The sequence below is a fragment of the Solanum pennellii genome, chromosome 8 (genome assembly GCF_001406875.1).
Source record: "Solanum pennellii chromosome 8, SPENNV200".
NCBI lineage: Eukaryota > Viridiplantae > Streptophyta > Magnoliopsida > Solanales > Solanaceae > Solanum > Solanum pennellii.
In genome coordinates this window covers 67712670-67740154 of record NC_028644.1, presented here as the reverse complement: position 1 = coordinate 67740154, position 27485 = coordinate 67712670, and the positions used below count along the sequence as shown (strand labels likewise).

At 32.5% G+C, this 27485-nt stretch overlaps 3 protein-coding genes and 1 non-coding gene across 6 annotated transcripts; 2 read left to right on the top strand and 2 right to left on the bottom strand.

Annotated features, from left to right (window-relative positions):
* Window positions 1-578: 578 nt before the first annotated feature.
* Window positions 579-2147, top strand: LOC107027988 (AT-hook motif nuclear-localized protein 24). Its single transcript, XM_015229039.2, has 2 exons — window positions 579-1109; window positions 1263-2147. The coding sequence occupies exons 1-2, from the start codon at window positions 908-910 to the stop codon at window positions 1940-1942; spliced, it is 882 nt and encodes a 293-aa protein (XP_015084525.1). The 5' UTR covers window positions 579-907; the 3' UTR covers window positions 1943-2147.
* LOC114078496 lies at window positions 1934-2036 on the top strand. Its single transcript, XR_003580177.1, has one exon. It is a non-coding gene; the product is annotated as a U6 spliceosomal RNA (small nuclear RNA).
* A 2834-nt stretch (window positions 2148-4981) lies between the features above and the next one.
* Window positions 4982-17884, bottom strand: LOC107028654 (kinesin-like protein KIN-UB). Of its 3 annotated transcripts, none has more exons than XM_015229811.2 (21): window positions 17565-17884; window positions 16294-16394; window positions 16088-16210; window positions 15103-15288; window positions 14710-14931; window positions 14382-14538; window positions 13630-13779; window positions 12049-12137; window positions 11585-11788; window positions 11238-11339; window positions 10356-10490; window positions 10134-10265; window positions 8683-8821; window positions 8509-8601; window positions 7654-7779; window positions 7399-7524; window positions 6771-6914; window positions 6422-6550; window positions 6160-6318; window positions 5821-5888; window positions 4982-5696 (listed from the first exon to the last, which is right to left on the bottom strand). In XM_015229811.2, exons 1-21 carry the CDS (start codon window positions 17761-17763, stop codon window positions 5625-5627), a joined length of 2856 nt encoding a protein of 951 aa, XP_015085297.1. In that variant the 5' UTR covers window positions 17764-17884; the 3' UTR covers window positions 4982-5624. The 3 variants fall into 3 exon arrangements, with proteins under 3 accessions (XP_015085297.1, XP_015085298.1, XP_015085299.1); XM_015229812.2 differs by having other exon boundaries at window positions 4982-5692; window positions 17565-17883; XM_015229813.2 differs by having other exon boundaries at window positions 4982-5424; window positions 17565-17883.
* Window positions 17885-25993: 8109 nt separating this feature from the next.
* On the bottom strand, window positions 25994-26709 carry LOC107027083 (zinc finger A20 and AN1 domain-containing stress-associated protein 7). Its single transcript, XM_015228254.2, has one exon. The coding sequence runs from the start codon at window positions 26632-26634 to the stop codon at window positions 26137-26139; it is 498 nt and encodes a 165-aa protein (XP_015083740.1). The 5' UTR covers window positions 26635-26709; the 3' UTR covers window positions 25994-26136.
* Between the last annotated feature and the right edge of the window lie 776 nt (window positions 26710-27485).

Sequence of the window (27485 nt, the reverse complement as noted above, 5' to 3'; positions counted from 1 at the left end):
ATCTACGAGAAGTAAGAGGAAAATAAAAAGGACCCATCCACCGCCCAAAGAACAAAAGAAAAAAAACACCATATTTTCCCCCATTTGAATCTATTTATCTAGCTATAAGTTTTTTTTTTAGCTAACCCTAACTAAAATTTGGTACCTTTTTTCAAAGAAAAGAAAAAAAAAACATTTCAAGAATTCGATATAATTTAATTGTCGCTATATATGAATTTTTAATGGTAATTATCACTTTTTGCAAATGTTTTAAAGCATATAGTGATATTGCATCCGATCAGAATTAGCTAATGGCGACAAATACTTAAATACTCTTTGTTAATGTATATATATGTTTTACCATTAAAAAATATTTTTGTTGTAGCGAGAGTTTGCTGATACTTATTACTGGTGAAAATTGACAAATATCATGTGAAATTAGTTATTAAGTATGAAAACTGACTCGAACGCCAGTAGCACCTCAAAAGAAAATCTATCTTTTAAGAATCAAGATTCATTTGTTGTAGCTTATATACAAGAAGAAGATGATTATAGTATGATGATTGAAGAGTTTTTATGAGATTATTAGTTAGATCATTCTTGGTGGATGACACCCAAAACCCCACTTAAAATTCTCTCATCTTTATGATGAAGACTATGAGTACCTTGATTCAATAAACAAACACTTGCCCCTTTCCTCAAAAAAAGCCACAAAGCAAGAAAGAGAAATACAAAAATAAGACCAAACAACCCAAAGTCTACTTCCCCTTGTACCTTTTTTTAAGCTTCTCTCCTTCCCCACTATCTATTCTCTTTACAAACCCTTATTCCCCTTTAGCTTAGGTTTGCTTGTGCTTCCATTTTGTTTTTTCTTAACTTCAACCTAATTTCCATCTCAAGTTAGAATTGAAGTTCAAAGAATCTCTCTATGGATCAAATGAACCATTCACTCCCTCCTCCTTTCCACACTAGAGACTTCAACTTACATCAATTCCATCAAAACTCAGAAGATGAACAAAGTGGGACAAGTGGTCTCAACATGTCCGGTCAGAAGAGAGATCGCGATGACAATAACAACAACAACAACAATAATGAAAATTCAAACGGTGGAGAATCGAAAGATGGATTAGGTATAACATGTGTTAGCTGATGAATTGTGTGACTATCTCATCTGAAAGTTTATATTTGTTATAGAGAGTTTTAATATATATGTTACTTAAGCTCATGATGTTATGTAAAGAGGATTTAGTACATACGATTTATTTACTTAATTATATCTTCAGGAAATTCAGGAGAAGGAGAGATGAGTAGAAGACCTAGAGGAAGACCATCCGGATCCAAGAACAAACCTAAACCCCCAATTATCATAACTAGAGATAGTGCAAATGCTCTTAGAACTCATGTTATGGAAATTGCTGATGGTTGTGATATTATGGAAAGTATATCAAATTTTGCAAGGAGAAGACAAAGAGGGGTTTGTATTATGAGTGGAACTGGTATTGTTACTAATGTTAATTTAAGACAACCAGCTTCACCAGGTGCAATTGTAACATTACATGGTAGATTTGAGATATTATCCTTAGCCGGATCGTTTTTACCACCACCAGCACCACCAGCAGCGTCAGGGTTGACTATCTATTTAGCAGGCGGACAAGGACAAGTTGTTGGTGGTAGTGTTGTAGGTGCACTTATGGCATCTGGACCAGTTGTCATTATGTCCGCGTCTTTCAGTAATGCGGCTTATGAAAGACTTCCTTTGGAAGAGGACGATCAAAATCATCCTCTTCCAATCGTTCCAGGAGGAGGATCACTGGGATCCCCTCCTGGAAATATCGGAGGACAACAACAACAACAACAAATGATGGCGGACCCATCTTTATTTCATGGGATGCCACCTAATCTTCTAAACTCTATTCAGTTGCCTTCCGAACCCTATTGGGCAACCGGAAGACCTCCATTCTAATGCAAGATATAAAATTGGAACGATACAGAGAAAATTCACAAGATGGCCCCTGTGCAAGGATGACATACCATAATACAAAGGGTAATTGTTTTCTCTTGATTTAATTATTAGCTTATAATTAACTTCTTCTTTTTTTTCTCTTCAAGAACACTAAGCAATGAATTTTAGGAAAAGGGTTTTTTCGAGTTTCTTTAATTTCCTTTTAATTACTTTACATTTTTTTTGAGTTTAGTGTTTTGCATTTTCAGTTAGTTTTTTTTTTCTTTTCTTTTTGAATTGTGATAATGAGTTTGATTATGATATGATCAATGATGTGGTGGATGTAATTTGATCATCAAATGAAGTTAACTTTGTAAATTCACAGTTTTCTTGGTGATATCTATCTTATTAATTAAATTCTTGGCATTCTCATAACTTCCAACTCTCTTTCCGTGATTTTCTTGAAAAACCCATGATTGTATTGTATATATGAGATTCATTTGATTGGAAAAGAGCATCATTATTCCATAATCATGATTTTATAATTGTGATAATGGCAATAATAACAATGTTTTTCTTGATAATAGTAGTAGTATTAAATATTCTTCCGCCAGAAATGCAGGATAAGACCGCATACAGAAGAAGCTCAGTATATCGAACTGTAATAGTATTAAATATAAGCATTGGTTCATTAATGAGAGGTTGGTAGTAAACTATGGACAGACAAAATTAGGAGAGGGTATGGGTTGCATTATATATACAATGTGAAACTCTTCAACATATTTTCTTCTATTTTTTTCAAGAAAATTTTAAAAAAAATAAAGACATTTGTTGAAGAATAATTAGGGTTTTTATGAAGGAGACATGAATTACATGTGGAATGCACGTGCATCAGTTACTGAAGAAAAGGTTCTTTTTCGAGGCAAAAGCAAAGTATAACGTCTAGCCTTATGTTATACAGTCTGGTCTACTCTGGACTTTAACTCACACTCTTTGCTCTCTCTCATAAATAATGCATTTAAGTTATATATAGAAAATTATCGAAAACACTTCTAGATATAAATTGTTAATTTTATTTTCGAATTATTAATAGTCTTAAAAATACCTTTCTATTTGACATAGTATTAAACTTAGATACACCTTCAATCTGCCACATGACATAACAAGTGATTCCATACTCTTGTAGGAGCATGGACTCTAAGTAAAAAATCGAGAGAGGACTGTTGAAAACACTTTTGAACTTGACGAGAATTTAGATGTGTATTTTATTCATATTGTAAGATCGGGGTTTTATTTAAGTTCAGTTAGTGAAGTAATGAGGTGCTTTTAAGGCTTTCGATAGTTTAGAGATAAAATTTAAAATTTGTGTTGAGTTTATAATCTATAGTTTGAGATGCTACTATAGTGACATTTGTCAAGTTACCAATTCCACTCATCTTATGAATAATGACATAAACAAGAAAATCTTAGTGATCAATTTGATTATGTAAAAAAAGTAAAATTGCCAATGCCTATATAGAAGTTAAATACATTTAGGAATGAGGCATGGAAGAGAAAAAATTTAAGTTTTTTATATTAACGTTGTAAAGAATATTTATACTATCAAATCAAACAGAATTTTATATATATATTTATTGTGTTATTTTAAAGTTGAATGTGAAGCAAAAAGCTGAGATTCTTTGCACCAAAGCAATAGATGCATACATACAGATATAACTCCCACAACACACTCCCCTAGTCATTACATTGCTTGCTTTTAGTGCAACAACCCATGTAGCTATCTATACTCATGTGTTGTTTTATATTTTAAATATATTTTTTATGCACCATCTTGAGATATTCAAAGCCTTATCCATTCTAGCTCTCTTCTCTCTCTAAATTAATATACACATTACTCAGACAAACTCTCAAGGGCTACTTCAACTTTTGCTTTTTTCTCAATGTATGGATATATATGAATCATTCACCCAACCCCTGCTTCGAGGTACATTACCAAACCAAGAATTAAATCCTGAATTCGACTCTGTAAAAAAAAAAAGCCACACACACTCCTTTTTTCCTTTGTTGTGCTTGGAACACTCATATACTATCGAACATGTGAGGTGAAATAAAGTATCACACATCCTAGTAATAATAATGAAGTTAGCAAAAGAAATATGGAAGAGCTAGCTAGCATGCCTTTTTAGTGATTTAATTAAAATAGTAGACGAAATAAATTCGAATTATTTAGAAGGATTTATTTTACATGTATACATTGACTGTATTGTAAAGAAAACATTACATTAGCAAGTACTATACAATATTATGTAATAAGTAACTCTATCTTCTTATATTTCATATTATTGTTAGTTTTACATTTTTATATGGACGGTTACATGCAATTATCGTTTTAGGTAATCTGATACTTTGATAAGTAGAAAGTTGTATGAATATATAGATTTGTTCTTCTAAGTTGTAACCTTCTCATCCTCCTCCATTTTTTTCCCTTTCAAATTATTTTTCTTGTTGGTTAATTCAGTCTATTTTTTTTTTCTGAATGTGGCTATGCTTTTTTGAGGGTCCTATAGGAATTGCTCAAAAAATAAAATATTGAAACTGGAAATAGGGATTGCCAATTGTGTCCATTCATTTAGGTTTGCAAATGATTGGATGGTAAGCCTATGTTTCATTGCTTCCTATTTTGAACACTTTTTATTCAAATATGAGTTGGTGTTTTTCATGGTTAAGGTATTATCCATCATATCTTTTTGGTCGGGTGAAATGTATTATGACTTTTTGGTGGGGAAGGATAGACACAATTGCTCTGCTATTGTGGTCCATCTTGAGCCTTTTATCAACTATGGATCGAAGGCCCATAATAACACACAAAATCGATATGTTGTTCAGACTTTTCAAAAATACTTTCAGTTGCACGTCACATCATTTATATATATGAAGGATTTGACATGAGTGTGATAATTTTTTTTGAATAGTTCAAGTAACATAGCTCGATATAGAAAAACAGTTCGACATCTATTAATACTTTTTAAGTCCCTACCAATTGGGGAAATGAGATTTTACTAATAGAAGGGAATAATGGACCTACTGAAATATTTTGATAATGTCCCTACCAATTAAAAGTCAACGTGTTAAAAAAAATAAAAATAGTTCTGTGTTGTATCAAGTAAGGTTTATGAATGAGCTGTACCAGCTAGCTGTTCAAGATGCAAATAAAGTCCAAAGGTAATTTGCATCATAAGATAGCATTCACTTTTTTTTTTCAAGTGTTGAAGAGGCAAGTTGATCAACTTGTCTTCTCCATAATGCTTGTGGATATTGTTTCTCAATCAATTGACTACAAGAAAATAGATGTGCCAAGACGCAATGACTTTCATGCAGTTGTTATGTCCTTTTCTCTAAAGTCAAAATGAGTCCCGAACCCAAAAGATATTGACTTTCACTCAACACCTTCCTTTTTTAGTCAAAATGAGTCATTAACCCTAAGAAATTGACTCACTTCACACCTACAAAAGAAATTGAAATTAGCTATAAATTCCATTGCTAATCTAGATCATAACTAACATAAATTTTTGATAATTTGTTGCTAAATAAGGTTAGTCTCGTTTAGCTGCAACATTTATCCGTAGATAGATACTGTAATTTCATTTTGCATTCAAATGTCACTATCTCCTCCACTCTCCTGCTCATCCCTTCCCAAAAGCATTCAGTGACTAAACGGTTTTTTGAGCAATGCATACAAGTCTTTTGCCAAATGGAGAGCTAGGACAAACACTACCTCCAAACAGAACGTTTCAAATGCAAAATGAAACAATCAATTATTTAGAAGAATAAACAAAGAAATGACCGAAGAGAAGATAATAACTTGTAAAATATGAGCTTTACGATTAGAACGTTCATACCACAAATACGCGGCCGTGTTTGACGGGCGGCATCGACCAATTGAGCTCCGGAGCCTCTGAACTTCGCCCTTGACAAATGACATGTTAAACGCTTCAATTGATATATGAATAAAAATAATCAAAGCTTTACATCATGATCTATCTCCTAATTCAAGCAAATTTACAAAATTAATTGTTTCTGTTAGCTGCAAACTAGTTATCCTAAGTGACACTGCATAAACGAGAGTTTAAGAGGATTTGAAACCAGTGTCACCATTAAACATTGTCTCTGTGGAAAAAGAATCAGCTACCTATGTTAATAACACTATATATTCAAAATAACACATGTGAATGTTCAACCATAATCTATCCTCAGGCGTTTCAACTCTGCCTGGAAACTTGGGCTGGAGGTTAGAGTGCGATATGCAAGAGTCCTTATGTCATCTCGTGAACAATCTCTGGATATACGAACAAGCTCCCACAAGGCACCTCCCTTGATCATATCCTTTGCATTTACTTCTGTAATTAGCAGTTTCAAGCATTCATGAAAAAACTAAAATCAGAACCAATATCGACAGTTTCAAGCAAAAAATGTTAAAGCTAAATCAGAACCACTATTTACCATGTTGTGCTAAATGGCATAGTGCCAGCTCAATATGACGCCTTATTGGAGACGCCTCATTATTAGCATTCTGTACAATCCATGGAAGGGTTCCATCTTCAATAAGGAGAGACTTTCCTGTCTTGCTTCCTATCATAGTAAGATCATCAGCAGTGCCACGAAACTATAGTAGTGAGACTTTCTTGCTTCACTAGAACATGCAATACACCAGCCCAACTGTGTACATGTGGAGACTAGTACAAAAACTATGATATGCTGACTATAATATTGCTATCAGCACAGTGAAATCTATTCTGGAATTTCGTCGGAGAAAAGGAGCAGAGAGAAAGCAAGGGAGTATACAACTAACCTTGAGTGTATGCTCTTGATTCACATTTTGCAAAATTGGCAATTCCACGAGCAACTTGAGCCAGAACATCAGGATGTCGGGATCTGACCATCCCTTGTAGCGCCTTAACTCCACCTTCCCCTCGTAGCTTTGGTTGTAACTTTTCTGTAAAAGGTTAAAAGATCCAATAGATGTTAACAGCAGGTACCCATGACTAAATCTCATGCAGGGAAACTTCATTAAGGATGTTTAGTAAAACATTTTCTCATGGAACAAAAGTTATTTCCTTTTTCTCGTAGGTTCATCCCTTTTTCTTGTTTTACTGTTAAGTGCTCTTTTATTCTTCTTTGGTTGAAGGGGAGGACTAAGGGGAGAGAGGGACAGTTCAGTCGAGGTATCACATGTATTCAAATTTAGAATGGTGAAATCCACCACTACGAGGAAGAAACTAGCGTTCTCTTTGTTACAGCTCTACATCAAATAAAAGTTTGGAAGTTGATACCAGAAAGACGAATATTACCATATCCGTTGTTCTTACAATATCTTCTTCAATTACTTGAAATACAAAGAAATTTTACGATGGGGAATAAGCTTCATTGTCGAGAGGGAATGAGCTTAGAATATTCAGTTTTAAGGCAACAAATAATACCATTTCCACAGAGGTTAGCAATGGCCCCGGCAACCATGCGAAGGGTTTGAGGATCTTCGGCTTTGGCTGCTGTGACTGATAACAAACTAATGCCTCCTTGAGACATGATGAGCTCCTGATTTGTCTCTGTTCCATTTGAAAGAATGACATCACTTAATAGAGAGTGGCTTGCGTATGAAAAAAAGGGACATTAACAGTAGAATTAAATATTAAACTCATAATATTCATTAGTCTGTGAGGTGATGCAAAGCTCACCGTTCATAGCAAGATTTGCAATTGCACCAGCCGCAACTCTGTGAATCGTCTCATCATTGGAGCTTCTAAGAAGAGTTAACAGAGATTTAAGACCGCCAGCTTTTACAATTCTCTCCTGGTTTGCCTCTGAAATAGATGGAATAAGGAAAAGTCACCACCATTCAAGGACCTGATACTACCTCTTTTGCATTTCTCAATATTCAACTGCGTCGTGTGACTTCATTTCTGCTTGTTTAAAACTTCTCTTTAATATTCGTACATTAGGTTTCCGGTAGTAATAAGGTACTCTTAATAAGGTCTATAATGAAGGTTCTTAATGGATTTAAGTTTAGTGAACTTTTAAATTGAGTGAATTGGATTTGACTAACCTCCATTCTTGTCCTTCAACCACTTGCTTGTTGGGACTTTACAGCAAGAGATAAGGACTAATCCCTCCACTTTGAATGGTGAGGTGTTAAAAGAAATAATTGAGGCTTGAATAGTATGGTATACATAACATTCTTTCTTAGGACAATGACATTGTTTTAGAGAAAACTAAAAAACAAGAGATAGATGCTGAATTTCAGAAAAAAGGACTACTATATTTTAGATAATGCGAAACAGCTTTACCTGTTTTATCCAAAAATTTGAGATACTTGCATATCTATTACTAGACTCAGGTAAACAAATTTGACAAGCTATCATTCATGTGACTGATAACCACATCCCTCCTACGATTACAAAACTAACAAGGTATAGCTATTGGTAGGGTTTACACATCTCAATCAAGCAGATTCAATCTATTATGCTCAACAAACTACAGATTGCAAGTGGATGTAAAGTGGATGTAACATTGAAAATGAAATAGCATACTACCTTCGGCCGCCAGGTTCGCTACAACTTTCACAGCATGAATCTGCACATCGGCATCTTCTGATTCAAGTAATGACAATATCTTTTGGAGGCCCACTGGTGAAAGCAGCATAAATTGTATTAGGGGTAGAAGAGTGAGAATAGATAATAACTCCTCGGATAAAGTCCATCTCTCACCTTGTTCAAACAGTTTTGCCATTGAGGCCTTCTCTCCAACTCCTGAATCTCCTAGGTGCTGATGCATAAATGGAGGAATTGGAGAATCTAGAGTACCTGGCAGCTTTTCAGTCTCTCCTCTATCAAGATTCCTCCTAGTCTAAGGAAAGAATACATCGTTTAATTTAAGTTCCAGTTAACTGACAAATAAGCTCATTTAATCAGCAACCATGTTTATATGAAATGAAAATTTTCTGCAGTAAGACTTGTTCACACCTTGAAGTCTGCAGGTTTACAATTTCTTGAAAAGCTTACTTTAAAAGATGCATTTTCTTTAAGCTACAACAATGAACTCTTCAACAAAACTAACTCAAGTGTAGATTAATATATAGCACACTAATCTCAGATGTAACCCATTTGACCTGTTTTTCTTTACCCAAAAAGATGGTTTAGAAGTTCTTTAATGCAAATGTAGAAGAGGTAATGGAAAGCATGAAACCCTCGAGCACTTCTCACAGACCATGGGCACAACAATGTGAACTGGTTACCACAGGACCAGTCCACAACTGTAAAGAGATCACAAACAACCCTTAACATAAAGTATTTCAATTGTGCAATTTCCCTTCAACCAGGCCTCAAATGATGCCCATAACTAAGGGATGATTGGCCAAATTTCCTAAGTTCAAATGCTCAAGCACTTTTCAAAATGGACCTTCACAGAATACTTCGGGAGAGTACGAATTTATGTTTAGCCAGTTCATTTGAGAAGAAGCTTTTGCTTCACCAAGTTCTCTAAAAAGTGCTTTATCAAATTAAGATGAAAGACATACAAAGATACACTTTTGCATTAAACAGATCAATGATTTTAAATATTCATTATGAAAGAATGTAATAAAGTTTGTCAATTTTATTTAATTAAAATACAAAAGTAAGACAAAAAAGAACATAAACGTTATAATCAACAAAACTAAAATTAAATCATCATAATAATATTGAACATATTACATAGTTACTTAGTTTCTTTTTATGTATGTATGCATGAAGACGGAAAACAAATCCTTTTAAGTAAATGAATGAAGTGGAACTATATTAATTATTAGGTAAATCCAATCATGAGAGACTCAATGTAGAACAATCACCAGAGACATTTCAAGGATTTTATGAAGAGGTGCACTAGTACGGAGAGGTGGATTCAGGATTTATATTGACGGGTACCATAGATCTTTGAGATTGGGTGTGCGCGCACACACAAAAAAACATATATAGTCGACTATGATAGAGGTCTAACAAACAGACTTCACTACAGGCAATTCTGAGAGAAAGAGGATATAGTCGACTATATAGAAGCTGCTCCAAATTTTGAACTTTTCTTTCATGTCTGGTGGTCAACCATGGCTAAAGTAAGGCATACAAAGTCCAATGATTTCTCCAACAATACTAAGTCAGTAACTTTGAAATAAGTATTTTTTTACCTCATCAGCTTCAAAACTTAATTGCAACAGCTGACTTTGTAGTACTGCAATTTCTTCTTCAAGCTTTGCTTTCTGACATTTTTCATCTTCTAGCATTTTCCGCAGCTTTAAAATCTCAGAATTTCCAGCAGCCTATGACATCACAAACACCATCAGCAGCAATCTACAAACTGCAATTAAGATATACAGAATGATCAAAGGACTTTTCAGACAAATCATTACCTCTGACCTTTTCCATTGTGCTAGTTGATTTTTAAGATTGTCAATTTCCTCTTCTGCAGCTTTCCTTGAAATAGTTTCTTTTTCAAACAACTTTTTAAGCTCGGCAACTTCCATAGAAGCAGAGAGCACTGATGACTGCCAAATGAGAAAAAAAAACAGCAAAAGCAAAGTTATATTCATCAAAGTTCAGAAATTGGAACATGAGAGGAAAGCTATTTCACTGTTACAGACAGTTGCTTAGGTATATGTAAAAGTTCAAAGAGAAGACAAGCATGTCTATTACACACATGAACTGCAAGGTAGAGACTTATGAGATCACAATTTAAATAACCCGTGTTTAAACAAATTTCAATGGGATAATTACCCTCGGAAACACAAAACAACCAACATGGTATTTTAGAATAGAAAGTGGACTTCTACTTCATTTTTCTCTTAAGAGCACTAGCATCACTCTCAAGACTAACCTGAAACACATTCAATATAACTCATTTTATAGCAGCAGTACTAGAAGCTAGAGCCAATTGACATATCTTTGTAGCACAATACCATATGACTTTGTGACCCCATAGCACAATATTGATTTTAACACATACAACAATACATACAAGTCTCAAAGACTAAAACCATTCCTGGGAAGTATCTGGTCATCATCATTAGAATTGACCTTCCTTAAGCCACAAGAATTCTTTGGATTATTTGAGAACCTCTGCTTATATATGCATAATATACGATAAGGCATAAATTGCGCCATTGGAAGGCGGAAGCCTGAGGTTGATTGATTCCTATCATTAAGTTAATTGGAAACGCAATAGTACATGATGCATAACTCATTAGCTGCACCTATCCAACCATTATTAATAATGCTATACCTTCTGAACTCACCTTGGCCTTTTCATTTTCATGCTTTTGTTTATTTGCTGCCCATTGCTCCTCTAGCTTTCTTATTGCATCCATATAATCATTCTGGTACTGCAACCTTTCCCTCTGCAGATAATGGAAGAAAGGGAACAAAAAGAGAAGAAAGACAACGACAGTGAAAATACTGGTCATGGCATAAAATCTGGTGATGTAAAAATTACACAGTTCAAACAAAAGATGATCATGGAAAATTAGAGTGGGATGAAATAGATGATGCATATCTTAACATAAAGTGAAAACAAACTGAACATGAAAGAGCGTGTTATATAAGATTCGGCTGTTGTTGCGAAATTTATGAAGCATGTTCCTACCTCCAGTGCTTCTGCATAACCTTTTTCAGCTTCAGTAATTCGAACCTGAGCTTCTTGGGCAATCCTCTCAATATCATCCTTAAATCCTTTCTGCTGCCTTTCATGTTCTGCAATTTGTTTGTCTAGCTGCATTTCAAGCCTTCTGGACAAACTTTTGTAGTCAAACTCTTCCTTAATCTTCAACATATTCTCCACCTTCATAGCCTGTAAAACATAAATAATTTACTCCAACTCCTAGCATGTGTAAAGCAGAAAAAAGTAAGAAGATAAGTTTGCTAATATTCTCTTATCCCAGTGCATACAAGTTCTACTGGCATGATAATTCAAAGAAAAACCCAGAGAAAAGATCATAGCTGAGTTAGCGTTAGCCAACCCGTGCTTGCTTAAAGTATCAATACAAAGGACCACTAGTTTTATCATAAAATATACATTCCCGCGGGAGAAGAAATAGAGGTGAGGATTACCCTCTGTCCAAACATTATGGTGCTTGCCGTCTCTCCTCGATGACGCGGAGATGGACCTATCGTGATAACCAATGAAGTTCTTGCTGTACCTGTGAGTATTCAACAATGTGATGACCTTGCTTAATGTCCCATGACAATGTTCCTTTTTAAGTAAATAGCATCTCATGGTGATGGTTTATGATAAGTGGTTAAGTAGGATACGAAAATCATAATTTAAGTTGATACAGTACTGAACAGATGACATGTTACTTTCACAAGTTTCACTGTCAGTATAAGTTTAAGCAGTCTAGCTCGAGAGAAGGAACTAAACTCCAAATGAAAGCATGTAGGGTGTCAATCTTTTGGCCCAAAAAGAATTACTGGTTTAGAACGCCGGCCAACCTAGCAACTCAATGTAGTATCTGGCAGAAACTATATAAAACTCCTAGTCTTAAAGGATGTTAAATCTTTCAGTAATTAATGCACTTTATTTTGACCGTGAACTTAAATTGAGTCAACCAAGTCAGAAAAATCACAATGTCTTCCATAAGGACATAGTTAGAGATCTATAATACGACTATCCTAAATTTATGTTAGATATGACAGATTTTTGGGACAAGACGATCTAGTAGATAATTTAATCAAAATCTTGTTGAATGACTCTACACTTGATTCCCATACCTCTGAAAAATGATGCATGTTATCAATCTGACTTTGCATGTTAGGATGTAGTCATGTAGTTTGGACTTGAAAGGGAGATTATTTTCTTTTCTTTCAATAACTAAAAGTGCATCGAATTAAGTTGCAAAAAAGGTGAATACAAGTCATTTTAACAAATTCTCTTGGTAAAGATAAGGAAAAGATTATTACGATGTTCCTTTCTTTATCTGGGTGTTGGTTACTGTTAAAAATCAAGTAGGTTGAATCATACTAAAAGAATCTACATGCAGCTAAAGATAATATAATGAGATGCAAGAATGTCCACATGAGAAGCGCTTTAAATAAGCTCAAGTATAAATAGGGATTTGATCATTGCAGACTTATAGCCTGTTCGGCCAAGATTATAAAATCAACTTATTTTGAAAAGTGTTTTTCCAAAAGTGTTACTGAAAAAGTATTTTTGGTGAGAGCCAGTTTGTATTTGGCCCATAAATTTAAAAGAAACTTTTGAGCAATAATTAACGTTTGGCCAAGCTTTTTAAAAGTGCTTGTAAGTGCATTTTTCTCAAAAGTTCTTTTTGGGGAAAAGCTACTTTCTTTAGCTACTGAATAACAGCTTCTGCAACTCACTAGAAGATCTTATTTTCTCCCAAAAGCTTAGCCAAGCACCTCTTTTTTTTAAAAAAAATTAAGAACTTTTGACCTCCCAAAAGCTTGTTTGGGCCAAACTGGCTATTAATTTCATGATAAACATCGCAGTACAGTAATTGAGTCTCCAAGAAGGCAAGAACTACACTCATCAGAGAAGTATATGGCTTTCATAACTGAATATACTTAAAGATGTTCTCTGGCTTTCAAGTGCAGTGGTAAAATTTTGGTTAATGTTAAGTTATGTTTGCTTAACCCAGAAGAGCTTCAAAATATTGATATTAAGTACCTTACCTCCAAATGAATCTCGAAGCAACCTTGTGAGCTTTGAGTCACGAACTGGAACATGAGCACTATTCTCTGCTAACGCATTGATACATTTTCCTAATGCACTCAAGGAGAGATTAATGGACTTAGCTTCCTCCAGCGTATGTGCTTCACTTCCTGTCATGCAATACAAAACGAGGAACCAATGCTTCCTTAGCTTGATCCGGTTTTAAATCTCAACTAATTGCTCTAAGGAAATTTTAGAAACATCAACATGGTGCCTTAAATAACCCCAAGCCAATAAGTCTGGGAAACCCAAAAATATGGTTACAGTTTAGCCTGCAGTGATCTGTTCAGAAGTGCAGCCACATTCTTGCATCATAAATTTCAAAAGACCAATTCAGCTTTTATTTGGAGAACACAGACCAGCTTCTTTGTTGAAATCAATCAGACGCCGAAAGAGGGTTAAAAGGTAAAACGGACTCATATGCCTATTCGAATTGAGTAACTAGAGTGTAAAGGATTGAAAGGAAAATGCATATTGAAGCCTCCCCGAAGTAACAACTCAACTAACTCATTGGAATTACTTAGCATCAATTGTGTCAAGTAACACAATTGTTTCAACTGCCACTCAAACATGATAGTATGAAGAATTTAAAAAGCTATAATAATTTTTGTATAAAACAACATTTCTGTAAACAGAAATAAATTGCTCCAGTTGTGGATACATAATAAAAGCTACAGAAGGACACATTTTCTCATAAACCCTGATAATATACCTGATTTGTCGATGCGCTCTGAACCAGCAAGATCCACAACAACTAGTTTGCTTTTCCTCACAACAGGTGGCTTGAATGCTTTCGCTGTGTGAGAAGTAGTCCCGTTTTCAGATGAAATAACAGAATCTCTTCCCTTGACAGACCTTTCAACATGTACCTGCGATAGAAAACAAAAGTTATGTAACACTGAACTTTGTTGATGTCCCTGTCCATTGGCATAACCGAGAAGAGGCTCAAGAACAGTGGTCAAGCCACTATCTGTAATTTCACAACCTAAAAAATAAAAATAAGAACTGTATTTAACCCAAAAGAGAGAATCGTCTCTAACCATCAGCATAGCATGGCTTCGTGAAGATTCTGTGTTTAATTTAGTGTTAGCAGCAAAACGATGAGCTTCACCCACGCGAAGGAGTTCAAGGAAACTCTTCTGGTCTCTGATATCCACTGTAGTAGCCCCAGGTAATGAAACATCTCCAGTTTTGGGATCTTCAACAATTGATATGTTGTCGTTCACTGGGTCTAGGAGATCCTGAATACTCTCCATATAAAGCTGCATTGACAGATAACCAACCAACTTACACACCTTAGAGTCACAAACAAGCATAAAACAATCAATGATGTGAATGAAACCTGACACACTTACTATCAGGTATGATAATAAAAGGTGATTAAAAAGGTTTTTGAAAAAGAAGGATTTTTCAATTCTGTAGAAGGAAGAAACCTGAAAATAAGATACAGAGATAGAATCTTTCTCTGGTGTTATTTCGGAAAGAATATCCTCCATTGCACGAACCATAATCCCTCGATCAGCAGTGTCCTCTTCACCGAGTCGTCCAAGAGTGTAGGTTTTTCCTGTCCCAGTCTGCCCGTATGCCATGACTGTTCCATTATAACCATCCAGAACACTCTGCAAGGAGAAAAAAATTCGAGTGGAATGTGAGCCACTTTAGTATCGGAAGATATAAAGAAGGAATACAACCATATGAAACCAGATCAGTGTTAGAACAAAATGGTTCCTTATTACACACAAAGAAGTAATTAGATAACACCATGTAAAACTACAGATTTAACCAGCAAGGAATTAATAAGAACTAACAAAAGTTGTATTACAGAACCAAAAGACATTTTAATTGTTACAGAAGTAATTATTGATCTAATGCTTGCTTTTCAAGAAGATATTACAGAAATATTTCTACTGAGATGGACTTCATGATTTGCCAGATAAATATCTTACATACTTTAGAAGAAAGATACTCAGAGAAATTGTTTGTTGTATCTGGCATAGGTGTTTTGAGAAGAATTTCCAGAAATGTTTAGCAAAAGCTGTCCACCTTCACAACAAGTCATTTGGGAAAACAGAAAGTTGGACCTTTGGCTTTCAAAACATGCTTCTTAGTGGGATAAAGTGCCCAATCACTTAGAGTTAGAACTGGAAGAATTAATTGTAAAGGACAGGTATGTAAGCCATTCATTGATAATTCAAATAATTTTTAAAACATATTTTACACTCTTGTTATGTGCATCAAGTGAAACAATATTTACAGCTCTGAAATGAACTTTCCCAGTATACTAGTCAGATACTGCCCAGTCAGTAACAAATTTCCTCTAGTTCTTTCAATGTGTAAACCAAAGCATGTGCAGAAGATAAACAGCTCATTCATAATTTATGTATTAAACAACAGAATAGGTAGGATTTTGCAGGCAACCTCAACCACAGGTTTGGCCACTACTTCGTAAACACGCTTTTGTGAAGCAAATTCTGTAAGCACTTCATCGAATTCATAGGTGTCTGAATCCCAGTTATTCCTTCGAAGTTTAAGCCTTTTGAGCTGGAAACGACAAAAGAAATGGAATTAAAATCAACAGTGCTCATATTACTTTGACAAAACGGTTGGAGGTTTTCTCAGAATACCTCAGGCTGCAACTCCACACAATCAGCAAAATCAGCATCAGACACCATCTCCTCTGCATTTCGAGGACGAAGTCTTACTGCAACTCTAACACGTCCTGAAACTATTACAGAGCAACAAGATGAGACCTTCCATGATTTAATCAATATTCACGGGACTTTGGATAATACATAATACAACACAGATTTCTCCGCTTGGCTTCAACTCAACAAGGCTCCCATCCCATGTAACAAAAGTAAAGCATTATTCCATAAATATGATTATTTTTTTAAGTCAAAAGGTATGATTTAAGTTCAGTAACCAACTCTATCATTTTTTTCAGAACCAAAATATAATTAAAAATATTTTAACTTCGCAGCACCATCATAAATGAGCATATTAAATCAGATGGTTGATTGTAACTAAATTAAATCATAACTACTATGTGGAGAGAAATTCATTACTATTACAACTAACAAAACAAGGTCTTAATTTTCTTACTTCTACAAGAAACAAACAACAAAAATGACTTCACAGAAGAGCAATTTTTAATCATAAATTAAGTAAAACCCTGAAGGAAATTCATCGTCCATCATAATTAAAACAGCTTGGTGTACCTAACTAAAATAAACTATCACACCTAACAACTCAAGCACTTAGTTCTCTTACCTCATCAGCTGAAAAACCAAAAGGGGAAAAAAAGAAGATCAACCTTTTTCCAAATTAGTTAAAATCTTTAATGAGATTAATAAACTTTAGCCCAGCAGTCACATGCCTCCATTGCTTAGACTCCTCATAAATTCTACAATAAATCCAAACAGCTGCATCTAACCAACTTAGGTCAAATCCATTACAATCATCAAAGCAATCTGCTAGTCATCTCACATTTGCTTCGAAAACGATTAGGAAAGGAACAAAACTTTTCCAGAATAATTAACTTCTTAAGGACATTAATACTGTACTGCTTTAGCCTTGCACACATGTTTCCATTGCTTAAAGACTCATCACAATTGCTAATTAATCAAGCAGCTGTATCTAACTAACAATCAACACCTTTACCTTTACCTTCTCAAAAATTTAAAAAAAAATTACAATCAAACGCTTAATTTTCTCATATTATCCGCCCAAAATGAACAAAAAAAAAAATCAAACAGAACAATTTTTTTTGGAGAGTTAATCAAATTCATCAAGGGAATGAGAGCTCATTTATCAACTCAAATCACTTCTCTAACATTATCCGCTAAAAATCCGAAAACTAGATCAACTTTTTACGAAATTAAGTGAAATTACTCACCAGAAGTACTATCCTTAGTGTTAGCAGCAGAATTACCAACGGAGCCAGTGCTTTTACGGCGAGGACCGGTAACCGGAGTATGACCGACGGTTTTTGATTTGAAAGAAGCAGAAGATTTTGTACTTGAATTCATAGAAAGAGGTCTATCTACCTTTAAAGCTCCTTTAGGTAGTGTTCCGTTTCTGTAAGCCATAGACATTGTTGCATTCCTTCCAAAATTCACCTTCTTCTTCTTCTTCAACTTGTTGTTCTGGTTTTTCTCAAAGTGTTGTTGTTGATGAAAATGGAGGAGTTCAAAAAGTCGTGGGGAGTCATGGAAATAGAGGATCGGGTCATGGAGTTTGTGGTGGTGGTCACTGGTGGGTCATGTGCTGTTTTTTTAGAAAATGACTTAAATACCCTTTTTAGTGATGTATGTAATTAAATAATTAATCTAATTACTGTAATCTCTGTTTCATCATTAATATATACTTGTTGAAGACTAACGGTCCTTTGATTTGAATTGTTGTTGGTTAAGTTTATATAATTACATATTACCCTCGTATGTTTGCCTTTGTCCTCATTAAGAATTAAATTTGGGAAAAATATGTCTTTAACTATCGTAAATGGTATACAAATATCCTCTGTCATACTTTTGAGACATTGATGCCCCTGTCGTCCAAAAACTAAAACATATATACCCTTTATACTAATGGACATACACGTGTCATAATCTTATTAACCGATTCGATATTTATTGACGGATAAAATTGCACCACGTGTCCCTATTTAGTCTTCTGTTAAAGTGAAGGACATTTATGCTCTAGTTTTTGGACGGCAGGAGCATCAATGTCCCAAAAGTATGACGGAGAGTATTTACATATCATTTACGATAGTTTAGGGGTATATTTGTCCTTTTTTTCATTAAATTTCCGTGACATAATTGATGAAGCTAAAATTTTGATGGAAGTATATATTGAGGAGTTTTGGTATAAACTGATAAAGTTATTATAATGTGATTTGGAGGTATTGAATTCAAGCTATAGAAATAACTTTTTGTAGAATTACCTGTGTATAATAAATCACATTATATTGGACTCTTCAAATATTACATATTCCCTCCGTCCGTTATTGTTTGTCATGATTTCTATTTATAGAGTTAAACTATAAAAATTTTGACTAATAATTTAAGATGTATTTTTTCATCCTATTAATATGCAAAAAATTGTAATCTATATTACTTTTCATGTAGTTTTAAAATATCTAATTTTTTTTTTAAATATTGAATTAATGTGATCTAGTTTAACTTTGAAAATTAGTCAAATTAACTTTTGAAAGCGCAACATGACAAACAATTCGAGACGAAGGGAATAGTAAGAATTTAATGTACTAAATTGTCTTTTTTAATTTAATCAATTGAGTCCTCTTAAAGGGGTAGCTCCACTACTATATTAAATATTATATCTTTTATATATATTAAATATTATATCTTTTATATATTGCTAAACATGAGCGTTGAAAAAAATCAATTCGATTATATTGTTTGAATTATACAAAATGAATTATAAACTTATCATCCGATTATTCTCTTAAAAAAAATAGAAGTACGCAGTCTAACAATTATTTATACCTTATATGATAAGTAATTATTTAATTAGCAATTGTATAAGCAAAATACATTCATTTTTTGAGACTTCTAGGTTGAGTTTCTAAGAGAGGCATAACATAATATTTTGAGAAGTATTTTAATAAAGTAGATCTATAATTTCAACTTTATGAATTTAACAGTCCAAAAATTATTTCATAAAAATTATTATTATTGTTTGGAATCGTCCATCTATTTAATATTCAAAATCATTTCTTGAATAATATTTTTTTTTTTAAATCGACAACCGATTTAACACTCAAAATCATTTCATAAATAATATTATTGTTACTATTTGAAATTGTCGATCGATTTAACACTCCAAATCATTTCATGAACAATATCACTATTGTTTAATATCTTCAAAGCCTTCCTTGGTTATTAGAATCAAATCCAGATGAATAATAAATTATACCAACAAGGGTTATGGTGAAACCGGTAAGTACTTCTTCATCTTTAATGAAGAGGTCTCAGGTTTGAACCTCCTTAGGTACAGAATCGCTTTTGTTAAGAAGCGTCTTACTCTCAATGTGGGACTCGCTGGTGCGAATTTGGATTTAGTTGGATTCCAATATTTATACTGGACACCGAATGAAAAATAAAAAAATTATAATTTATAAATTCAAAATCACATTGAAAGGAATAAAAAAACAATTAAATGTTTCAATATTCTTTTGTTATAAAAAGATCCACAATGTTTTTGATTCTTTTCTCATCAAACCAGCAAAAAAGTTAGGGAAAAAGTGATCTGTCTAATTGAAGTCTACTGTTAGCAGAGAGTTGAAATTTAAAAGGCGCCAAAATTGTTACTATTTTAATTTATAACTAAAAGACATTTGATTTGATTTATCTGCGTACCAATAATTTCAAATTATAAGGCCCTTTAAATTAAAGCTAACTCGAGGGCCACTACCTTTTATTATTTATTATTTATTATTACTCCTACAAACTCATGTAAATATATTTTATTTTTCTAACTTGTCCTCTATCTCTCCTAAAAATCTTGTCTAGCCAAGTTTATTTCCTTTGTTATTAATTAATAATATAAATATAAAAATGACCATGTCTGTTTCATATCTAATGATGATCTAATTCAAAAACTTATGAATTGACCTGATCTTTTTTCTTATATTTTGCTCCTAATCATTGTAGGGACAACTACAAAACATAGTTCAAGTATGCCCCTTTTGTATATTATAAAAATAATCAACAAGTATAATTTATATCTAATGTAAATAAAATTGCCTTTAAAAAATTAGGCCATGGGTGCGCCCCAAGCCACCAACCGCAAGGTACAAACTAACTATTTTATGGTCCACCCATAACAAAAAAAAAAAAAAAAAAAATATATATATATATATATATATATTTATTTTTTGTTTACCAAGTATTTAATATTAAGGAAAAATGCACAAGTATTCCATCAACCTATGTGCAAAATTTCAGAAACACACTTATAATATACTAAAATGTTATTACCCCTGAACTTATTTTATAAGTAATTTTCTACCTCTTTTCGGCCTACGTGGCACTAGCTTGAAAAAAAGTCAATCAGCTTGGGCCCACAAGATAGTGCCACGTAGGTCAAAAAAGGTAGAAAATTATTAATAAAATAAGTGGGGTAATAGAATTTTAATATAGTATAAGTGTGTCTCTGAGATTTCGGACATAAATTGAGGGGGTACTTGTGCATTATCCCTAATATTAATAACAAAGATAACAAGAGAATAATAATATGAATCTACCACAAAAGACTTTATAAGTTTATCAATAATAAGGAATTTTTTGTGCAAGTATTTCTCAATTTTTGAAAATCATATTCCGTAACTAGGATTATTGTTATATGCTCCACAATTTTAGCAGTTATTCTTTTCATTTCAATTTGTTTGTATTGCTCTTTTTTAGTCCTTTAGAAAGAATATTTCTTTTTTTTTTTGATAACTCTTAATTGATTCTAAACTTTTCACATAAGATGTTTAAGAACACAAGACTCAAAAGATTTCTTTACTTTTTTAAAACTATGTATTAAATAAATCAGACAAACAAATTAAAATAGAAAAAAATATCATTAAAGAAGTTGAATTTTTTTTTTTTTTAAATATATATATATATACACACAAACAATGAATAGAACATTCCACTAGAAGATGATTTTTTTTTGTCTAGCAAGGTACAGTTATTTTATGAACATGGTTGGTGATAGTACAAAGATAATATATATATATGTACCATTTGTATGATTGATTTTTAAGGCAAATGAGTTGTGAAAAGGAACATTATTAATTATGTGTCAAAAAATAGGTTAGAAGTTCTTTCAATCCTTATTACTTCTTACCTAATTAATCTAACCACATTATAGCTTAATTAAGTATGATATTGACTAAAGCAATTTGTGCCCCTTTAAATTTTCCCAATTCAAGTGGTTGAATTTTTTACTTCTTTTTTTTTTTTTTTTTTGGACCAACTTATGATGATAGATAAGTGTAACTTATTGAAGCAAGAAAACTATAATGTGATGGTGATACATTACTTTTATGAGGAGATGTATACTTCTTGCTTTTGCAGATAAACTAGTTAGCTATCCATATTAAAAGCTACTCCAACATTTCTTTCCTATGAAGTGAAAGCAATAAATATGAAGTTGAAAAGTTGAGAAATCTTTTAAATCGTAGGCGGAATCAAGATTTATAATTTATTAGCTAATATAATTTTTATACATAAACATATTTTATAGGATAAATATAAGATCTGAATTGTGAAAGTGTACTGGAAACAACCTTTTTACCTCAACTCTAAGATAGAGATAAAGTCTGTGTACACGCTATCCTCTCCATACTTCCCTTTGAAAAACTACACTTGGATATATTATTGTTGTAAATGATGTTAAGAAGTCTCACACCGATAGATGATGGAAAATTGATCTCCTTATATGAACTTGGACAAATCTCCCCTCATAAACTAGCTTTTGGGGTTAAGTTAATCCAAGATGTCATTAATTTACATAACATAAAAGCCAGATGTTTAGCCCCCATTTATCAGTGTTCACGCTCCAATTGAGGTATGGGCGTGCGGAAGAGTGTTAAGAAGTCTCACATCGATAGAGGACGAGAAATTGATTTCCTTATACACATTTGAACAAACCTCCCATCATGAGCTTTGGAATTGAGTTAGACCCAAATATCATAACATTACAAATATAAGATTCAAACTAAATTCATCAGTTCTAGATATCATACCAACCGCTTCCTATCGTAATCTAGTTTTGTCATGCTCCTAACTCCAATTACACATAATAATAATAATGATCTTATAGTTTTTTAATAAATATTTATAATCTTCAATAATATTCATGTGATGATGACTATTATATATGTATTTCTTTTTAATAAGCTCGATAACAAGTCGATAATCTTTTTCCACATATATCTATTTCTCATTACTTTCACTGTTAAAATAGGTTATGACAATCCTTTAATTTCAACTTGTGGTCCAATCTATGAATATTTTAGGTCGTAGACCACTTCAAAGCAAATCAGTTCTCTGATCCATTAAAAAGTAAATCCTTTATCATCTTTTTAATTTTTTTCAGTTGACATATAGGTGCAATTTAAAGCTGACAAAAAAAAACACTATATGGACATTTAATACCACAAAACTAATTGAAGGACATTTTGAACATTTGTTACAAAATTCCAAAATATCATTTACTTTTTTAAATATCATTTCAAATAAAAATATGACAAATAAAATGAAACGGAGTAAGTATTAATATTGAAAATTTGCAACTTGTCATCAGATCAGAGTCATGGTGCATGTATGTAATCTCAACTTGAGATAGAAAAAGAAAAGGAAAAAGAAGTGTTGTTAGTGACAATACTATAGTTTAATAGTAGGCCACGAGGGCTATATCTTTAATTTTTCATTATTTCTCACTATATTCCATGAAAGGAATAAATTATAAGTTTCGATAACAGATGAGATCAAATGTTACACTTCCGCAAGAATATCCCTAAATAATTTGAGCACAAAAGTGATGAAAACTTAAAGTTTTGACTAGTGAAAGTATGATACAATGTGTTGAAGATCAAAACAAAATTGCAAAGATATAAATGCAATTCAAATTTGAAGAAAAAATATAAAGTTTTGAATTGTGATCGTTCGAATAATTGGAACAATTGAAGTTGTAGGATAAAGCTAATAAAGTAGCCAGTTGTAAAGACTTCCTTTATTGGAAGTGGAAATTTAACAAAATCTTTAAAAAGAAACTTTTTGAAGACATTCATATTGTGAGAAGAATTACATAACCCCTTTATATTCCATTCATATTCAAATATCAATACTATTTTATTCTATAATATGAAAAATTATCTAATTACACAACTTATTTTATTATATTTTATTTATAATTTTTTACCATTTAAAAAATAAAATATTATCCAAATAAACATTTAATTTTACCATAATCTCTAGAATTTCTTACCATTTAAAAAGAATCAAAAATTTCTTGTCGGATACATCACTCCCCTCCCACTGGTACATTCCTATCCCTTTTTTGGGATACATCCCTTCCCTATGTTATTTGGATGTCTGTTGATGTATCTGGAAGTCCAGTGATATATTCGAAATTCATAAAATTTAAGGAGTTTTTATAATTTGAAAAAGAATAGAGAAATGATGTAATTAGCTCTCAACACTATGGGATTTATGTAAATTATACTTTAAAAAATCGTAAAAATGATAACTCTCTCGTATTGTCGGATACATCACTCTTACGTGATGTATCAAGACAGATATATCTTGTATCAGTAAAGATAATGTATGGAGACGCGGTGTACTAGAGCATAATGTATCGAAGAGTGATGTATTCGAAATCAAGATGCGATGTATTGGGACGTTAAGTAATGTATCCGAATTTTTTTTTTAAGAACTTTTATTATTTTGAAAAAAATAAAAATATGATATAATTAACTTTTAGCATTAATGATATTTATGTAAAATATACTTTATAATGATGAATTGTTTCATTAGAAGCAAAGCCCAACACTAGTTTAGACTATTGTATGCTCTAGCAGCCCATTCACCAAGAACATTCATCTAAGAAAATTTATGACCTATGTCTTTGCACAAGTAAAATGACAAACTTCAAAAATTTATAATTTCTAACGCTAAATTTTACAATTTTGAGGATTTGTTTGGATGGTAGATAAATTATGTAGTGGAATTAGTTATGATGAATAAGTTATGTGAGTTTATTTTTTATTGAGTTTGTCATACATCTGATCTTTGACATAATTTTTATGAATAAATTATTTGTTTACAAAAATACTTATTAAAAATAAGTTGTTTGTTTATAAAAGAAATTTAAGAGGGTATTTTCATCATTTTACATTTTTTCTCGAGATAAGTTATTCTATGATTAGTATTCCACCCACAAGCTAAATAGAATTAACTTAACCCAGCCATAATTATTAATTCTAGAATAAGTTATCCCACACTTTATAACCAATTATTAGGAATAATGTTTAGTCAAACATTACCAGAAATCTAGAAGTTCTATCTATGGACTTTTAAAAAAAGATACGAGAATACTTATCCCAAAATTAATTATCTTTCTTCAAATAATGTTTATTGAAACCTAGAAATCTAAAAGGTAGTATACCTCAAGGGAACCAATATTCAATTAATCCTGACCTAATGTCAACTTTAAAATCAACTATAATCCAAACCTTAAATTAGAGGTGTGCATACGGTTCTTCGATTCGATGTAATTAAGTTTTAATTCGATTCTTCGATTTTAAAAAAGTTTGCCCCATAGTTTAAATCAAACTAAATCTGTTCGATTCGATTTTTTCTACTTCAATTTGTTTTAGTTCGATATTTTTAAATTAATTTTTCGGTGTGAACAAAAATAAAAAGGAAACATGATAAAGTGTTAAAAGTTTCATAATGTATTTAACAAAAATAAATAGGACATGAATAATTTTTTAGCAAAGATACCAAAGGATTTATTTTTGTTTCTTAGCATAGATGACTGCCATGTTGCTAAAGCCTAAGACTTTCTCCCATACCGGAATGCTGAATGAATAAAAAAGAGAGCAAACAACCTAGCAAGCACGATGTTACTATAAACTTTCGAACAATCAAAATATAAGGGCTCATAATGAACAATTTACATAAATTAACAATAGTTCAACACTTCATTGACATTATATTTATATCTAAAAATTAAAAATTTAAATGAATCATATAAATATATTGAGTCAAAATTTAAAAACGTATAATTATTATTAATTAAGCAATATAATTTAAATATTTTTAAATTTCTTAAATAAAGCTTCGATTCTTCGATGCACCGTAGTTTCGACACCTTATAGCGAAGAACCCAAATCGAAGAATCAAAATTTTTCAATTCGATCTGATTTTTAATATTTATGCACATTCCTACCTTAAGGTAAAATTCGATACTCAATATACTCCCTCTAAAAACAATAGATTTAGACATAAAACTTTTATCAATTTTAATTAGTATAAAAAATAACTAAATATTAATTATAGTAACTAATAAAATTAAAATAAAATTTTAAATACAATCTTGAAAATTGATGAAAAAGTACACAAAAAGTTTTAAGTTATGATGAAACGAAAGGAAGTACTTCTTTGATATAATTAATCAAGTGGTGGGTGGTTCGATTAATATTCAACCACTTTACTCAAGTGGTGGCTCGATTCAATATTCGATGCACGCTATTTAAAAAACACTCTACGCAGCCTGTCCATTTTTAAATTAGAGTTTGACATTATGAAATAATTGAACCAAATTATATACTTAACTAAACAAAAACTATATTCAACTTTTCATACACATCAATCCTCTTCTCCATAAACACCTTCAATCATCTAAAAAAAAAAATTAACTTCCAAACCCGAACTTAATTTTGGTTTAGCAGCTTAAAACCGCTGGATTTTATCAGCCTTAACTACAGGATTAGCTTTACAAATCTCTTCCTTCCCCTTAACTTTAAAATCAAAGGTACAATCATGTTTCTCCGGGTATCTATGGGTCCCACAAAAGGTACTACCACATCTGCACTTAAATCCCACAAATCCCACCTTCTTCCTACAGCTGAAACACCGATTCGGCTGACTCCCGCCGATCTCCGCCGTCGCCGCCTCAACAACCGGCCTCTCCGTAACCGTCGATGTCGTCGACGAACAGAAATCAACTTTTCCGATCGATTCAATTTGAGGTCTAGATATAACAAGTTTCTCCATCGCTACTTTAGCCATCGCAGCATGATCTTCCTTCATCTTAAAGTCACGGTAACACTTTGAACAAAGTCCCTTCGTCGCCGCCGTACCAAAAAATCCGCAACCGTTTGAACAGAGAATCGGATCCGCCGGCTGGAAGCTTGTTCCATCGTTAAACTTGTTGCCTTCAGAACCCATAATTTTCTTCTGATTTGAAAAAATTGAACAGCCACAATCGAATTGGAAAAAAAAAAGTTTAGATTATGAAAATCGCAATGTAAGAGGTGAATGTATATATAGAGAGTTCTAAGACGGTCAGGGTGTGTTTAATGACAGTTTTACCCCCAAGAAGTACAAATTAAAGCAATGTTTAAGGGTATAATTGGTAATAAAGGACACGGGATAAGCTCGGAACTAGTTGTAAACTTGTATTAGGAAAAGTAGGCGAAATTTCTGAATGTGATGTGAAAAGACGGTAATACCCTTATAAGCGCGTATGAATAATTCACTAGAGGACTGACTTTTTTTTTTTGGACTTAAAAATGAAGGACTGAATAGTCATTAACAAGTGAAAAAGAAAACGAACCAGTGGGCTTTCTAGAAGAATCCTGGATAGATGGTTCTACCAGCTTCTGGAACTTTACATGACCTTTTTTATTTTAATACATTTTCCTTATTAATCCATCTAAAAAATATATATATATACTTTTATGGTAAATATTTAATGGCGCAATTAATATTTGTTTAAAAAAGAAAACACGTTTGTTATGTATAGTATTTTAGGTAAGTAATTAGACATTTTTGGACTTGAAAAGGACACCATATAAATGACAAAATATAATTCAATGCTAGTACTTCTTAACTGTGCTTATCTAACTTAAAAGGAAAACTGTATTGGATTTTTGCAAACAGTTATGTAAGAGCCGGCAAATATTTTTTAGACTTTAATATATCGATATATAGACTCTATTCTAAATTCTAAATTTAGAGAAGTGGTTCGAGTCTAATTTATGTGACAGGTACTAAGTTTAAAATTACTAATACATTTT

Coding starts and splice junctions, on each gene's coding strand:
- LOC107027988 (XM_015229039.2), top strand. CDS start 908: ATGGATCAAATGAACCATTCACTCCCTCCTCCTTTCCACACTAGAGAC. Junction 1,110..1,262: donor AGAATCGAAAGATGGATTAG/GTATAACATGTG, acceptor TTATATCTTCAG/GAAATTCAGGAGAAGGAGAG.
- LOC107028654 (XM_015229811.2), bottom strand. CDS start 17,763: ATGTCTATGGCTTACAGAAACGGAACACTACCTAAAGGAGCTTTAAAG. Junction 7,780..8,508: donor AGCGAACCTGGCGGCCGAAG/GTAGTATGCTAT, acceptor CATCTATTTCAG/AGGCAAACCAGGAGAGAATT. Junction 5,889..6,159: donor ACGCCTGAGGATAGATTATG/GTTGAACATTCA, acceptor TCATTTGTCAAG/GGCGAAGTTCAGAGGCTCCG.
- LOC107027083 (XM_015228254.2), bottom strand. CDS start 26,634: ATGGGTTCTGAAGGCAACAAGTTTAACGATGGAACAAGCTTCCAGCCG.